Source organism: Mugil cephalus, chromosome 4, assembly GCF_022458985.1.
Source record: "Mugil cephalus isolate CIBA_MC_2020 chromosome 4, CIBA_Mcephalus_1.1, whole genome shotgun sequence".
Lineage (NCBI taxonomy): Eukaryota > Metazoa > Chordata > Actinopteri > Mugiliformes > Mugilidae > Mugil > Mugil cephalus.
This window is the reverse complement of record NC_061773.1, coordinates 20,902,158-20,918,732: the sequence shown is the minus strand read 5'-3', so window position 1 is coordinate 20,918,732 and position 16,575 is coordinate 20,902,158. Positions and strand designations below refer to the sequence as shown.

The following is a 16,575-nucleotide window of genomic DNA, read 5'->3' as shown; positions in this document are numbered from 1 at the left end:
AATATAGCATTACACAAGATTAATGTCCTGAGATCAAGTTTAGACTCACGCTGCCCTTAGCTGTGCTACATATAAACCCTCTATTCAAGGAGTTTAAAATCTGAACTTCTTCAAGATGAGGAACTGCCACAAAAATGAAAGAAAACTCACAAGGAGACCATATATTTTTTACCTGTAGGGTTTTTATTAATTTTTCAACCTACAATGAGCTTAAAAACTCAAACATGATCAAAGGCTATGACAAAAAGGTAAAACAGGAGTAGGATGTTGGCTTTACAGCTACTTACATCAATGTTCCTATCGTAAGAGTGGAATAAAATGAACTGATAATTCACATTAATGTTACATGTCTTTATCCTCAATCATTACACAATTTAAAACCCTTCCTAAATTGTAACAGTTTGGAGATTTTTTTTTTTGGCAAAAGTTGATATCCCTCACACAACCCTCTAGGAGAAAAAACACTTTCCATTAACTGACTTTAAATACATTATCATAGCATTATTTTCAAGTAACAGATGAGGGAGTTTTCTTGAACAATTGTTAAATTAAGTTAAAATCAGATGTACACAGGGCTATGCAGAGAGATTCGGAGGACGCTCGCAACGCAAGAGGATTACAATGATTGGTTCACATTTACATTGAAAAAAAAAAAAAAAAAAAAAAAAGTCCCTGATCCGAGGCTGTAAAACAAAATATTCACATTCTGCTTGCTTAAGTAAATATTGACATGGTTGCAGTATTTTCCCCTTTGCTTGCACAGACATCCTCTTTCACGCTCAACAATACAACATAGTCCAGTTTAAAATATCCACCCAAACAGACAGCCTCCACGGTTGAGCCCCTCATACACACATGCACGCGCACACACAGACGCTCACGTTTTCCCATTTCCTCGAAAGGCGCGTGGGTGTAGTTAAGGAAATTCATTTGATTTTTTACTTTGTCTATCAAAATATAGAATTCATTAATAATACATGGGTGGGCTAAAATACAGAGCGAGTGAACCAAGAAAAATAAAACCATACAAAGCTTTTTTCTTTTCATTAATACAGTAGCTATAGGACCACAGAGTTCAAAGTTCAGGCTTTGTCAGGATGCGTCCCCAAGGAAGGACGGCGACAAAGGTAAAAGGACCTTCCAATTACGGGACTATGTCTTGATTCTCAGTTGTGGGTATAGTTCAGCCTGGCTGCCTGATCTCAGATCAGATGTTTAGACTATCCACAACACCCTCTCGTCACTTCATAATGGCCTCATTTTGTCTTACCGTGTCGTCAATGTTTTTCCTGCTGAACCTTTCTGAAATTCCTTGTCAGGTCTGGCCATCGAGCAAAATTCAGTTAAGCTAAAAAAAAAAAAAAAAAACAAGTATCCAATAGAAAAAAAAAAAAAAAAAAAGTGAATCATTTAAAACCACAAATGGGATTTAAAATTCATAGTCTTCATCTGCCATGTCGATGGCCCAGGCAAACTTCTCACGCTGGGTTTTGTTGTAGATCTTCTCAACGGGAATGCCCCACTTCTTACACCTGCGAGACAAGCGCCAGATACAGATTAAGATGCTGCGGACGACACTCGAGGACACAGTCTGTTGCACCGAAGAAATAACACGATTTTAAAACATTCAAGACCGTCGTCTCACCAGGCCACAGAAATGCGAGGGTCCAGATAGTTGAGTTTGGAGGTGCCGAGGGCAATCTGCTTGTTCTCTTCACGATCAGTTGCCTGCACTTCCAGCTTCATCAGTTGTTCCTCTATCCTCTGAACTGCCTTCTTCTTGGTCTCTACTGCCCTATAGACGTAACCAGTGATACATATGGTTCAAGGTGTGGGGAAACAAGAACTATACATCTGTGTAAAGTCAACTTACTTTTTGGATTTTTCGTCTCTCCGTACTTTGGCGTCGGCCTTGGCGCTCTTCAGTTCTCTCTTGGCATCAGAAAGCTGGTCCCTTTTAGCATCAATCTAAGACGGACAGTGAGTAGTTTTAGGGATTAAGCAGTGCTGAAAAACACTCGACTGTTAATTTGCTTGACAATATCAGAGATGTTAGATGGAAGCGACAGCGCTCACTCATTCAGAGAGCGAGGAGTCGGCTCATTACAGGAACTCACACATCGAGTTACTGTATATCACACATTGTCAAATAATACCGTAGTGTGAGCAAAACTGAAATTCATTGTACTTTTAAATTTCTTTTAAATTGTTCAGGTCTACACTGAGGAGAAAAGTCGCTTTGGTTCATTTTCAGTTTATGCAATAATGCTACACACCACTTTTGTTCACTCACTGCTCCATTATACAGGTGATTTTCAAATCACAGCACCACTTATCCACATCATATGGTCAAAAGGCTTTTGAAAGACACCAGACCGTGGATAAAGTTGTTTTATTGGCTCGACCAGAACAGGCTGAAGGTATTTACAGTGCTGCAGGGTATGTTGGTCAGCTAGTCTGTTCTTCAAAACAGACCACAATAATGCCATTAACCACCATTTACACAACACAAGTCTTTTGGCATTTGTGAATCAGTACTTGTGCCGACCTCACCCACTGGTTATTGGTGAAACGTAAAGGTTCAAAATTAGAAGCAGAGCACAATGTAGTTATGGTGTCCTTGTTTCATCGTCCCTTCAATAAACTCTAACATTTTGGTTTAAATGAAGTGCCACGTTCATTGGGGATATAAACAAACCCTCATGTCATTAGTAAGCTTGTGGACACATCTTTACCTTAGTCTGCAGGTTCTGCATGGACTTCTCAAACGTCTTAGGTGGAGCCCTTTGATGGTTACACAGGATGGCCACAGCTCTGTTGGCCCTGTTGTAGGACAAGATCTTGGCTGGAATGTTTTCCTCCGCTAGACAGATAAAGAGTACAGCATTATTAAAAAAAAAAAAAATAAAGTTTTCTACTTGAGACTAAACAAGGTGTTGTTCTGAAGAGTTTTTTTTTTTTTGTGCAACTTGTGGATCATACAAGTCTAAGAGATACAAGTACAAAAAAGAAAATATAAGAAAAATCTAGCAATACAAAAATAAGAAAAGAATGGACATTCAATCAGGATCAGTGTGTCAAAGTTCATACATCCTTTGACTATAAATGGCTGACTTGAATGAAGACGCACCATTTGTGAGCTCCTTCAGCTGTTGCTGCAGAGTAATTGAGGCGTTGTATGTACGGAAAACTTTGGCTGTGAGACCGTCCATCAACTCCTGAAGGTGCTTGTTCAGAATAGAGGTCTGGAGAAACAAAGCGGGTACTCATGTCAGAGCAGCGTTTACTTATTTTATACTCATGAGACCATTATTTTAGACAAATTAGCCTTAAAACAAAAATGTATAAACTAAAAGGATATATTGTTCCCAGTTAATATTCAGCTTACGTTCAAGCGATCAAATAAGTCATCATCAGGCCCTTTGTTCTCCATGAACAACTGCAGATTCTTGAATACCTACAAACATGAATACAGAGGGAGAGTTAACACACTCCAATACTATATAACAGCAAGTTGGTCAAACAGCAAAACGCTCCTTACCCTTTTCTCCACAGGAACTTTGTTGTAGTAGCGGATCGAGTCTTTACCCAGGAAGTCGAACTCCACCACGAACTCTTGACCATCGTTCTCTGGATAGAGTTTGATGTGTTCAACTCTCAGCGAGCAGCAGCCCACCGTGTCCGCAGTCTCTCCTTCCTCCTTCTCATTACCCGCTCTCAGAGCCAGCTAGTGGACACCAGGATATTTCCATTAAGTGTGACTTATAAAAGACATTTCACCGACTGAAGGACAATCAAGCACCAAATACTTGTAAAATAGTCACTATTACATTACATTAAACTCGCCCGGAGCTATGAACACACACACACTGAGGGTACGTCAATATTAGTAATGGAACTTCACCTTGTCGATGAAATAGAGCGCCACGGCCCTCTGTCTGATCCTCATCTCCTTGGACTTCCAGTCCTCGCGGTACTGGGCTCTGATACGGTCCACACATTTCTTAAGACGACGAGCTGTTTCATACTTCTGCCAATCCTTCTCTCCCTGCAAGACAAACGGCAATAAGAGATGAGAGAAGAGTGACTAATCAATTAGTGTTTTTTTATTAGTCATGTGAATGCATGCACAGTAGCACACTGATCATAACCCTCTTTATTGAAAAAGGAAGGAGGAAAAAAAACAAAAAAACAATCCCATGAAGCAAATGGTCACATTACAAGAAGGTCTACAATGACACCTGCAGACAAACTCAGTACAGACGATACCCGCGTAGTCATTTGACCCAGACTGAAGCCTGGCTAGAGACCCACTTTAAACCAGGTCAAAACATTCATGTAGAGCATAATTCACCCACCTTGATTCTGGAGCTGGGGTTCAGCATAATGTACTTGATGGAGCCCTGAATGTTCTCCGTCCACGACACCAACCAAGTCACCTTGTTGTCGTGACGAACTTCTTTCCATTTGGTGCCTGGAGGAGGCTCGGGGTACTTGGAGTCCCTTTGTGGAACACATTAAAACATTCAATTATTACACTGAACACGTCCATTCATCAACTCTCGATAAAAAGCGAACCCGTCACTCACTTGCTGCAGTTGATGATGATGTCCTGCGGTCTGATGCGGCGTTTGAGCATTCCCATTTTAGGATGGTCTCCGCGACCACGGAACAGGCCCGGGGGCTCGATGCGGAAGTTAGCGATACGTTCCCTGTGGTTGTCCATGATGCAGAAGCCGTACTCCTGCAAGAGGCGCTCGTTCTCTTCCTTTATTTTCTACAAACAGAAGGAAATAGCACAAACAGGATGTTGTAGGAGGAAAAAAATAAATAATTCAGTAAAAGGGACACGAGTGTGGATCATTTCCACATTCACTACTTAATGATTGCCATCATGTGGCCATCAAAGGGAGAGGATTACTTCCATATTGCGGCTCCTTTCAGATCAAGTGTAAAAAATGAGATGAACTGGGACAAGGGCTTCCTAAACCTACAACACCATTTAACATAATTGCCTGAACAGTTCAGCCACTTGTGGTCAGTATACATGTAATAACCAACCAGTTTCGCCTCTTTTGACATGGCTTTCCTGGCTTCAGACTGGGCCTTGAAGTATTCTCCCATCTCAGTGAAGTCACACTTCTTCAGGTCAGTGATCTTGGCCTTTTCCTCTGAAGTCATTTCCTGAAAACAATATGGTACATTACAAATACAGTCATCTTCCTTACCAGACAGATTTTATTCAGAAGAGTGCATACTTTTCCTCCATACCTTCCTCCAATCTTTAAAGAAGTTTTTACGAAAGATGTCCTTAGTGGTGTACTCATGGTCCAGCATTTTGGCAAAGAATGTGGCCACCTCTTCGGCTTCTGGGCTTAGCTTCATAGGTTTACCTGAAATTTGAAAAAAAAACATTTAAACGTGCCACCAAGCAAAGCAGAACCTGACTGATGCAAACAGTGAGCACTCCTGTACAAAATGTGATCTTACCATCATAAAAAAATTTGACATTGTTAGGAAGGGGATCGTAAGGGGGCGCAAACACTGGTCCTTTGTGTTCCAGGAACTTCCATTTGACACCATCTGTGTATCTCTCCTCTTCCCACCTGATGTCAAATGATAAAGGAGGACAAAACTACATGATACCACTCTATTGATAAGCACTGAGGCACAGCAGAAGAGCTAGGATAATGTAATAACTCACCATTTCCACTTCTCCTCTGGCTCTTTCTTTGCTTTCTTTTTTCCAGTGACTTCTCCTTTTTTGTTTTTTGTTTTTTTAGACTTAATGTCCTGAACAAGGAAGAGAAAGTTTTGAAGTTCTTAAACTCCACAATAGGCAGAAGGACATTATATATATTCAGTATCAACATTGAGATAAAAATCAAGAATTTTCCCCTCATTCTTCAAAAAATAAAAACAAATCAGAAACCCAAGAGTAAGTTTGCATTCTGCTGGAAACCTCCGCTTACCTCATCATCTAGTTTCTTTTTCTTTGCTTTCTTGTCATTTTCAGTCTTTATTTTCTTAGGCTTGAATTCAGAGCTGAAACAAACACCCCATGTTACAAGTCGGACGGATCAAACTTCAATCACTAGAACGACTAAACAGATACTGGAGACCCTAAAAAAATCAAGTCTATAGGCAAAGCCCACTTACTCATTGTCGTCATCATCTCTTTCTCTTTTCAGAGAGTGGTGTTTAGGAGAGTGGTAAAAATCTTCCGGCTCGGACTTCACATGTGGAGGACTGCCAGACAAAATAAATAAATAAATCAGACACATACTTCGTATGGAAAAGCATCTGTTGTATCTTCAATAACACGGAGGAGAAAGCACATACCTGGCAAAACCATTCTCTTTTTCCTTCTTGACTTTACCATCAAGGGACTTCATCTGAAATGTTAATGTTGTTAAAAAGAAAAAAATACACACAAAAGCTGAATTATAAAGGCATACTGAGAAAATCTAGCATATCTTGAGAGATCCATATATTCTGATTGTGATTTAGCGCGACTGCACTATTTGATAAACAATATATGCACAAACAAAAATCCTTTCACAATTATCTACATGGTAAATCACCTTCTTATCCTTGTGCTTGTCCTTGTATTTGTCTGTGCTGCCATCTTTGTGCTTCATCTTCTCCTTGTCTCTGTGTTTTTTTTCAGAGAAGTCCCTGTGATCACTAGAATTTGATAAATGCACAACAATTCATTTGGGTTGATCCAGCTTTGGATATTCAATTGAAATAAACTGCAGACTCTGAAAACACACAGACTATACCTGTCGCCATGTCTGGATTTCTCCCGTTCCTTGTCCTTCTTGTGGTCTTTATGTTTGTGTTCCTTGTCTCTATACTTGTCTTTATTCTTGTGAGAGTCTGGGAGGGGAAAAGGGGGATATGCTAAAACATTAAGATAGCATAATTATGTCTACCTCTACCGGGACCAACATCTAACTGAGGGTGAAACTATGACTGGTACAATCCTATACACGAGTGACAAGATGCAAACGACAGGGCTAAAGTTGACAGGCCAATTAAGACAACACCTTTATGAACTGATAATAAATGAGGCTCCAAAAGTCCACAGAGATTGGTTTAACTAAAAACATTAAATGGTGCCATGGTACACTCACTGTAATCAAAACGACAAAATCTACTGCACGGTAGCACAGCACCTCCTACTGTGTGCATGAGTCTCATATTTTGAGACAATATGAAACTACCGACAGGTCGAAACATGCAAGTCAAGAAAAAAAGAAAAAAAAAAAAAAAGCCTTTCAATGATACCCCAACACTCCCTTTAACAGTGAGAAAATCAAGATTGCATGTTTTCGGGGTTGCCCATTTACCACTGGTTTGTCAGTATGGGACGATCACAAGCAATAACGTCCCAAACTGAAAGTCATCGAAAATCAGTGAGCGGTTCAGTAGTAAGGAAATGACTAAACCCTAAATAGGCTCGACTCTCATCCATGTTAAATTAATTTCCTTTTCCCTTAATGACCCAAATAACATTAAAATAAATATTTGTTGACTTACATAAGTATTTACGTAGTCTAGAGAATTTTTTTAAAAATACAAAAGCCTCCAACTCGGATCAATAACCCACCACACTAAGTTGGTAAAATCTCCCAAAAGGGATGAACAGTTCACATAAACATACTTGAGATTACAAAATGTCTAGTCATGGTTATTGGTGTGCGTTTTGTGTAAAATTCATTACATTTAATTTTTCCTAAAGTTTCACTGTACAAATACATTGGCATTACAAAATGTTCTAAACTCATCTTTCTTACTTTAAGACACTGTAAAGACCATCCAATGCTGAATATACTGTTTAACATAACGCAATATGCTGTAAATTAAAGTTATTGACTTGATGTGTTGGCTGTCGAAGTGAGGGTCCAACTTAAAAACGATCCACTCCCGGCATGTATTCCCTGTAGCGATAATAAAATATAACATAAAGCTATGAATCTCGGGTAAACATTTAAAAAAAAAAAAAAAAAAAAAAAAAAGCGATAGCCTCCTTGATCACCACTTGAAGCACTCTGCCTTCGCATTTCTCCTCCACACAGCCATCTGCACTTCACAGCCTGGGTTCAGCTTGCAACACAACCAGGCCGCTACAGCGAAAAAGAAAATGGCGCAGAGACTAAGTCCTCAACCCCCAAACCCTCACTTTCAGGTGGGAAATGTGCCCTTAAAAGCGAACCAACAAGACTTTCTGATGCGGTAAACTGATAAAACACCTCCATCTGTGTGTAAATATAAGACCGGATCTGGAAAATAATGTTCCGAAAAGCTTTTACAAGACCTCCCTTTTGAACAATAGGCGCTTGTGAGTGAGACCGAGGACTTAGTCTCTGGACGCCATTTCTGTCCTCTACTGAGAACTAACGCAATGTTACATTTGAGACAGTTAATGTAAGACGTGTCAGAATTTGAGGAAAATACTCATTTCCATTCGTTGGCTTAATGTTATAAACTTACCATTGATGCGTGAGCCACAGTCAATCTGAAAAACCAAAGACATATGACTGTTAAATTTTCCAGTGGGTTAGCTAACTAGCCGGCTAACTAACTTTGAACTTGCTGTATAGCAGAGCGACAGTTTGTTAGCTAGCCTAGCCTAGCATGCTACGTTGGCTGGTAATATGACTTAGCGGCTCCAAGTGTAGCCGCTATGGCTAACACCGGTCACGGCTAACCCACAATATATATTTACCCATCTCACTTTTATACACCCCTACATAAACCCCAAGTGCCAACCAGACAGTGCGTTTTTAGGCCCTCCAAATGTAAATGTGACAACTTGTCTGGACGCTGTTAACAACAAAATGACAGACAGTAGGCTAACGCGCGCTAGCAATTACCATTCACTGTTAGCCGAGTTACCTTGTCAAACCAAGCGAGTAAAACGGCCACAAAAACAGCACATAGTAACCAACAGTAATGACATTACAAAACACATTTTGACATTACCTGGTCCTCGTTGTGGGAATGGTCCCCACTCATTTCCTAGACGCTGTTTGATTAAAAAACTAATCAAAAAAGAGAAACAAACTAAACACCACACACCGGCGAGAGGATGCAGGCAGAATGAAGAGAAAACGGTGTCGTGTAAAAGATAAGTCCCAATTGTACGCTACAGCGCATGCGTCACAATTTAAATGGAACAGGACAGTTTAGCCCCTCCTCTTTAGGGACCACGCTGAAAGGTCCACATGGAGCAGGGGCACAAGTCGCTCCACGGTCAGAGAGGCTACTTCTTTGCTTTCATTTGAACGTATAGGTTGAGAGGATAAGCCTATGTAAAAAGATAAACAATAAAAACGATCATCATACTCATTATGTCTGAGGAGGCCTGTGTTTTAGTCGTGTTCTCATTCATTCCTAGGCTGTTAAGTGAATATGCATATCAACATATATTTCTTAGTTTTTCCGATGATATACCCAAAACAAAATACTGACATAATCTGAAGAGATTCACATACATAATTAATCATTAATGGGGTTAAAATGCCCGCTGATGTACAACTTGGAGGGACTGATGCCACTTTTAGTGACTACAAAAATGGTGTAGGCCAGAATGTGTGGCATGTGACGGACAGGAGCAAATCATATACTCAACAACCTTGCCCTGCCAGCACGTCTATCACGTAACAGTTTAAACGCAAAGTGCGTGGTTGATGTGCCATTCTTAACTAAAAGTCTGTGTTATGATTTAGAAAAACAGGTTGTTACCATTCTGAAAATAGTTTTGTTTGTTTGATTAAATGGACTGGACGCTGAAAAGGTTATTGAAATATCCAAGAATGATGACAGGTGAACATTTAATTTTTTTTTGTTGTTTGTTTTTTGGGCGGGGAGGGCAGGTTAGTTGGAGCCACATAAAATAAGGTAATCCTTTAATTTATCTGATAGAATGTTTTTCATCTTCCCCCATAAGTAAATAAACGTTATAACAATAATGTGGTTCCCATTTTTCATCTGATGATTCAGCAAATATTCATAATGTATATAAATTAACCAGAGTGAATAAAGATCAATGCAAATTCATTTGTGTCCACAAGAGGGTATTAGAACACGGATGACAAACAAGACTGACTTGTTCTCTGAAAACTTCGAAGCACACCTGTCTTTCCCCTACCAAATGGCAACTCACATCTCCAGCTCCAAACATGTCAGTCAGCCTATAGAACGGATCCAGATAAATTATTCTCTTCTGCTAAAGACAGCAGCAAACAGCATCTGTCTGTCTTAAGTCCTTGGGATTTAAACTCTTGTGTTAGTCTGTTAATTGATTTATAACCGCAATCTTCTACATAAATATTAACCATATTCACCTTACTTTTTCTCTCTCAAATTTCTTTTCCCTCCCTTTCCTTAATTAATTTTTTTTGTCAGTCGACAATACCACATCACAAACATGACATTGAGTGGACTTTAATCTGCCAAATGATAGGCAAAAGAAACAATAAAGACAATGGAAAAGAAAAAAAAATCATTAATATCCCTCAATTTCCTTCAAATTCTATAAATAACCACAGTTTGACAACAGCAATACATTCAGGGGAAAAACATTCAAACATTCATTGTAAAAAAAAAAAGAAGAAGGGGGGGGGTCAGAGCATGTTTTCACTGCTTCCAATCCTTATATACCAACATCACCTTCAAATAAGATAAATTAACTCAGATAAAGTCAGATTTCTGAACTGCAGTGTTGTTTTTCTTCTTGGTGTTAGAAAGCATCCATTACAGTTCCCGCTGTCTGGACGTTATAAAGTGCACAAAAGCTGATTAAGCAGAGATGTAATGCTGTTAAAAGGCACTGTTATGGGAACATTGTGTCCTCTTCCTCGAGTGTGTTTAAGGCTCCTCATTGTTTGGCTTACAAATTGGCATGACTGCGTTCTGATATAAAAACATGTAGGAGTCACACAGCAGCCTTCTGACTAGTTCAGGAGCCTGCGCAGGGTTGGCCTGAGCCAGCTCCTCCTCTGGTTGGCACAGGAAGTCACCCAGCTCTGGACAAGTTCGGACCTCGGGAATGTTGTAGCCACTTTGATCGTCACCTAGATGGAAGAGAGGCCTCAAGATTAGGCATCAGCTCGAACGAAGATAAAAGTCTGTCACATACGTCAGAGTCGCTCTCAACAGTGCTGTTATCTAATACTGTCGAGGCTGCCTTATCAGAAAATAAAGCAGCCACGGGTAACCGCTACAAACCAAATCATGTCAGTGTTTGCACAAACATCAGGCTAATTTCAAGTAATTTGATACCTCTAATAAAAGTAGCCGCTTCTAGGTCAAGCCGAGAACTAACTTCAAGTAAATGATATGAGCCTAAATTTTAAACTTACCGCATCTGTCTGCCATGCTATCGAAGAAGAGCCAGGAGTGAGGGTCCGCGCCGTATTTGACAAAAGACACATAGTGGCTGGTTTGAATGCAGAGCACAGCAAACAGCTGCATTGTGTGTCTGGACACAGGAGAATCCGAGGCTACGTCTGCTGGTACGGTTAGAGCACTGGGAGAGTGACAGCGCCGCGAGGGAAGAGTGTGCACCTTAAAGAAAAAGATATGGAGTAGTGAATACTACAAATATGGTGTATGGAGGAGGGGGTCCTGGCATCTGGAACGGCCTAAACATTTACCTGTGTGTTGCAGGTAGCGCAATACTGTTTGATTCTTCCTGGCTGCAGTTTACGATCTGGTACACACTGAAGACACTCATACTCCGCCAAATTCCCACAGATGAAGCATTCCCTTGGCGCTGTGGTAAAAAGCAGGTGATCTTTGAGTGTCTTAAATAAATCACTTCACGTCGCTCATTTGAATTAGCACGGGTCACATCCGTTACTCACAGTTGTACAGGAGATCTGTGATGTCCAGCTCCATTGAGGGAATGATGTGAGAAAACATCTTATACTTGTTTCCGAACCTTGGCATCTGAATCATTAGACAGGATGGCATCTGAGGGGCACATAAAAGAAACGCAAAACTATACTTAAAGGACTGTACAGAGGAAAATGTGATGAAGCCATCCTTCTTTTTTTTTTTTTTTTTTTTGTTAGTTAACAGGAAGGCTCACCATTTCAAATTTGAGGTCACCTGACACGCAAGATGTGTCCAGCAGCTGTTGGACGGTGGGAACCCGCCCCATCTGTTCCTTTTCCAGAAAGATCTGCAAGGTGTAGGCACCTTGAGACTCTTCTCGGTTCGATCTAAAGGCACACAGATATTTAATAACTCAACTAAACACAGTTAAACAGGCCAAGGCATTGAATAGAGGGGCAGCTCAGAATCATACCTGAGCTTTAACAGGGGCTCCACGCAGAGCACCTTCTGAAAGAGCACCGTGATGAACTCCTCTGGGTCTGTAGTAGGCCAAAGCAATTAAAAAGAAATTATATAGATTACGTTGCAGTGATCACGCCAACATTTCTTAACAGCGCGTTTTTACAAGCTGTGGGTGTGTACCTTTTTCCTCTGTCCGAAAGGTGTCACAGCCAAGCTGCTTGCGGAAATTCATCACACTCTCCGCAGGCACAAACCCTTGTCTGCAACCAGTTGGTTACTTATTAGTGATCAGTAAGCAAAGCAAATGCAAGAGCTTCCAGGTACAAACCATAAAAGCACAGACACACCTACATTTTAGAGAACTGCTCTTTATAAAGCTTGTGAATACAGCACATAGAAAAAAAATGATTATGTAAGAGAACCCCCTCCCTCCCGCTACCCCCCATGCCATCATAAAAGGCACAAAATAAACAAACAGACTGGAAGAAAGTGTTCAAACCTGCGCAAACGGTTGACTATGGTTCTTAGAGTGCATGTTATGGGTTCCTCTTCGTCAGTGGGCTTCTGGCAAATACTATCCAGGGTCACAGATGAACTGAACAAACTGAGGAGAGGAAACTATTTTGTTTTATCAGCTCTAGGCTTATTTGCATACAGGTTACCACATTGCTTTTGTTGTACACAGTCTAAACCGAATATAAGCACTTCAGACAATGAGAGATAGTTTACAACGCCGCATTACAGGAGACTCGAAGACCCTGAAAGACGGAAAACTGGTTTTACCTGAAGAGCGTGGCATCAAGGTAACAGGAATTGATGTGACCCTGAATCCCCTTCATTTTCCCCACTAACAAAGACAATGCCTCTGACTCAGGCACAGGTGGTACATCCTCGTCCGACTCTTCAAATGGAGGAACTGAAAAGAGCAAACAAATGTACAAAAACAGATGGATGGATTAGATGATACTCGGTTCAGTTTCTTTTACAGAATGCCAATGACAATTATTTAAAGTGATTGAAACCTCCAGAGTAAGCACGACATTTAAGAAAAACTGACTTTTAAAACAGGAAGGGGAAAAAAACAACAACAACAATAAAAACCTATTTGAGCGTGGCGCTTTAGCCGTGGAATTTCACTGGCAGTTTTAGATTTTGGGCTTAAAGCAATGCAAATAGACAGTCACGCAGGCCGTTAAGGATAATGGTTAATCCGCCAAGGACTGTCACACCGATAAAGTGTGTCACGAACTGTATATTGTTCCTGGTCTCACCAAATTCTGAGGCATAAGGGTGTGATAATAACGCTGGCTGATCCAACTGGAAAGAATTACTTGTTTTTCCACTGTCCCTCACACAAATGACAGGTTGTATGGGTGCACAGTTATAAATAATAGATTTTCAAACATCCTTCTCAAAACATTTATGTCATAAATTGATATAATACTGATATCTTGACCAGAAGGTCATTTGCTCAGCACTTTCACTTTGATACGGCGCAACATGAAGTCGATCGTGTCAGTTTTGCGTATGCATGTTTAAAAAATGGGAGATGTGTCTTACCTGGAGGGGTTTCAGGGGGTTTGGTCCCCTTTCCTGAAGAGGAGACAAATCTGCCATCGGGGCTGCACTTTGTGATGGGAACAAACAAAGCCCTGTTTCCTTTGCAGGTGAAATATCTATGACCTCCGTATTTCCCATCAGAGCAGCCGTTCACCTCATAGTCCTGAAATGGTTCATTATAAAAATAAATATGACAGAAAGGTAAAGCAGAAAAAAAAAATGCACCAGTAGAAAATTCAAGTCTCTCACCAACTCAATCCCGGCCCATTCACCAATCTTTCCTCCAGGGACCCCCAACCACTGGATGACTCCATACACTGTGACCCCAGAGTTGGAAACCACCTCCACCATGGACCCCACCTCCAGAGGCATTTGAGATGTGCTCAGACTTTGGTTGTGAACGACGCTCTGGCCCGTCCGGTTCTCGATCACTGGTCTTGATCCAATATTTGGCATGGAATTGATGCGGGACACCGGTTTTCTGTTTAGGCCTGTGGACGGATACGGGCAGTGTGAAAGTCATGACATTTGAGACTTGAGTCACATGCTACCTGATCAGATTGACCTCCAGCTAACATGGCACAGGTCTACATAAGAGGTATGTAGACGGCACTAAAGTGCACAATGTGCAAAATGCCACACCATGTGATGTGCTGTTCTGTTCTGCATTCCAGGACAACAAGACCAGTTTTTCCAGTTGTGTTCTGGGACCTTTCTTCTGTGCGCCATCTAGAGTTACAGGCGTTTGGCATTAATGGTACATTTTCAGGATTTCTAAAGATGTCTGAATTGGATACCAACAAAGATTTTTTATTTTTTTAATTTTTTTATTTCTTTTCTTCGAAACCGTATCCCATTGTGTATTTTACTTGGAGTGATTGTTAGAAAGGAGTCGATTAGATAATAGATGTAATCAGTGATACACATCATGTGCCTCAGAAATGTCACATGTTAACTTCTCAACTCAACAATTACACTTACTCCCACATTTGCCATCTTTCCAATGAAGACCGAGTGGGACGGAGTACGATGGGACCACCTGGATGATGTCTGCAGCGCTGAAAAGAGGAAGAGGGGCAGGTTTCTTGGATGACACATTGTGATCACTCTCCTGTAGGGAAAAACAAAGACACACTGTTAGTGAAAAGCAAATTGACACCCACACAAAACACAAAGTAATCTCACATTGGTCATTTGTCATCAGAAGCAGTATTAGTGTGCGTGTGCAGTTACCAGTTTCAGGGAATAATTGCTATAATTGTGTTTCCACCCACACGTTGATCCTGCAAATAAAAACTTAAAAAAGAAAAACAAACACCCACCAAAAGCTCCACCTCAAAGCCGAGCATGTGCAGGTCTTCTTTGCTCTCCTTCCTTCCAATCTGCATGAGGTTCTTCACCACTGCGGGCATGTGGCCCCTCTTGTGCTTCACCACCACCAGGTCGTCCTGTGTCAGCTCGCAGATGGCCGTGAAGAGCTGGGGGTTACACAGCAGCTCCAGGCGCTTGCTCGGCGTGGACACAAAGAGTAAGAGCTGGGCCTGGTGTCGGCTCAGCGGATACGTGTCCTCCCTCCTCACGACGCCCCCGTTCTTGGGGCTCCCCGCGCTGCTGCAGTACACGAGCCCCACGATCTCCCCGTGCTGTGTCTCTGCCTCCACACGGCCGATGCATCCTCTGCAGAAGCCTTTCCTCGACTTCCCGCGGATGACGAGGAAAAACTTTTCATTCGCCACAGGTTTGGGCTCCATTGAAACCCCTCTCACTTTGACCGGGATAGTCTGTTAAACCGGTTTTGGGAAAAGCCACCCTGTACAAACACAAACAATACAGTAGACTTAGGTACCCTTATATGGAAGCGATGGCAAAAGAAAAAAAAAAGGACAAAATAAATAAATACAAAATACAAGTTCCTAAACAGCAGTGGTCTCATTGTTATTTCACCACACACAGTATAAAAACCACTTCCTTTAAAAATCAATTCCTTCTTGTTTAAATGTTAATTTAAAGCAGGTCGTAGGCTACTCCACCTGTTTAAATAAACACACCTGCTCACATGTCCAACAACTAACACCAGCTCAGTCCCTGAAACCTAAAAACAAAAAATAGCCTCGGTCACTTAGTGTTTACTTACTATTTGTCAAGAACTAATCATCCGCTGTCAGAAAATCCACTGTTCCCTCATGAATTAAGCGCAAACTAAAGCAGGTGACTCCTGTCCGGGACGTATCACTTCCTGCTGACTTGCTCTGAGTAGGAGGAGGGTTGAGCGGCAGGTATTTAAACACTGACCTGCATGTGACCGACAACGCCCACCTGACGGCGCTGGTCCCCGCCCCGAGCCTCTCCTCCGGAGTCCGAAAAATGCAGTAACGTCAGCTGACCGACTTCTTCGTGTGTTGGTTAGAGCGCATGAACCGCGTTGCCGTCTGGTGTAATGTAATTAATGATCACGAGCTTCAATGTTTGTTCCTTCAACAGCACTAACAAGTATTTATATGAAAAAAAAAATGTCCTCTTCACTTGTTGTTGTGTTGAAGTGTAAACTTTTACAGGAACAGGAAGTAAGGCGTTACCGTGAGTGGCTTTAAGAGTCGGCAGCAACATGAGAACCTTTTGTTTACATCTTGGAGTTCTCCGAATTAGCTTTCAGCATTTCCTTTTTTTTTGCCCAGATTGTGGACCAACTGTCAGCCAGTCTGT

General features: G+C 41.3%; 2 protein-coding genes across 3 annotated transcripts; both read right to left on the bottom strand.

Annotated features, from left to right (window-relative positions):
- Positions 1–162: 162 nt before the first annotated feature.
- On the bottom strand, positions 163–9,133 carry top1a (DNA topoisomerase Ia). Of its 2 annotated transcripts, none has more exons than XM_047584106.1 (21): positions 8,992–9,133; positions 8,500–8,524; positions 6,786–6,882; positions 6,585–6,693; positions 6,343–6,395; positions 6,160–6,249; positions 5,973–6,045; positions 5,705–5,793; positions 5,491–5,606; positions 5,272–5,393; positions 5,062–5,184; positions 4,590–4,777; positions 4,359–4,503; positions 3,905–4,048; positions 3,542–3,727; positions 3,389–3,457; positions 3,131–3,245; positions 2,736–2,863; positions 1,874–1,968; positions 1,646–1,795; positions 163–1,532 (listed from the first exon to the last, which is right to left on the bottom strand). In XM_047584106.1, exons 1-21 carry the CDS (start codon positions 9,022–9,024, stop codon positions 1,430–1,432), a joined length of 2,253 nt encoding a protein of 750 aa, XP_047440062.1. In that variant the 5' UTR covers positions 9,025–9,133; the 3' UTR covers positions 163–1,429. The 2 variants fall into 2 exon arrangements, with proteins under 2 accessions (XP_047440062.1, XP_047440063.1); XM_047584107.1 differs by having other exon boundaries at positions 6,585–6,687.
- Positions 9,134–10,439: 1,306 nt separating this feature from the next.
- On the bottom strand, positions 10,440–16,166 carry cyldb (cylindromatosis (turban tumor syndrome), b). Its single transcript, XM_047584108.1, has 14 exons — positions 16,007–16,166; positions 15,195–15,682; positions 14,854–14,983; positions 14,122–14,363; positions 13,873–14,035; positions 13,096–13,228; positions 12,812–12,916; positions 12,493–12,572; positions 12,323–12,389; positions 12,104–12,236; positions 11,877–11,985; positions 11,667–11,785; positions 11,373–11,577; positions 10,440–11,084 (listed from the first exon to the last, which is right to left on the bottom strand). Exons 2-14 carry the CDS (start codon positions 15,621–15,623, stop codon positions 10,879–10,881), a joined length of 2,121 nt encoding a protein of 706 aa, XP_047440064.1. The 5' UTR covers positions 15,624–15,682; positions 16,007–16,166; the 3' UTR covers positions 10,440–10,878.
- Positions 16,167–16,575: the final 409 nt, after the last annotated feature.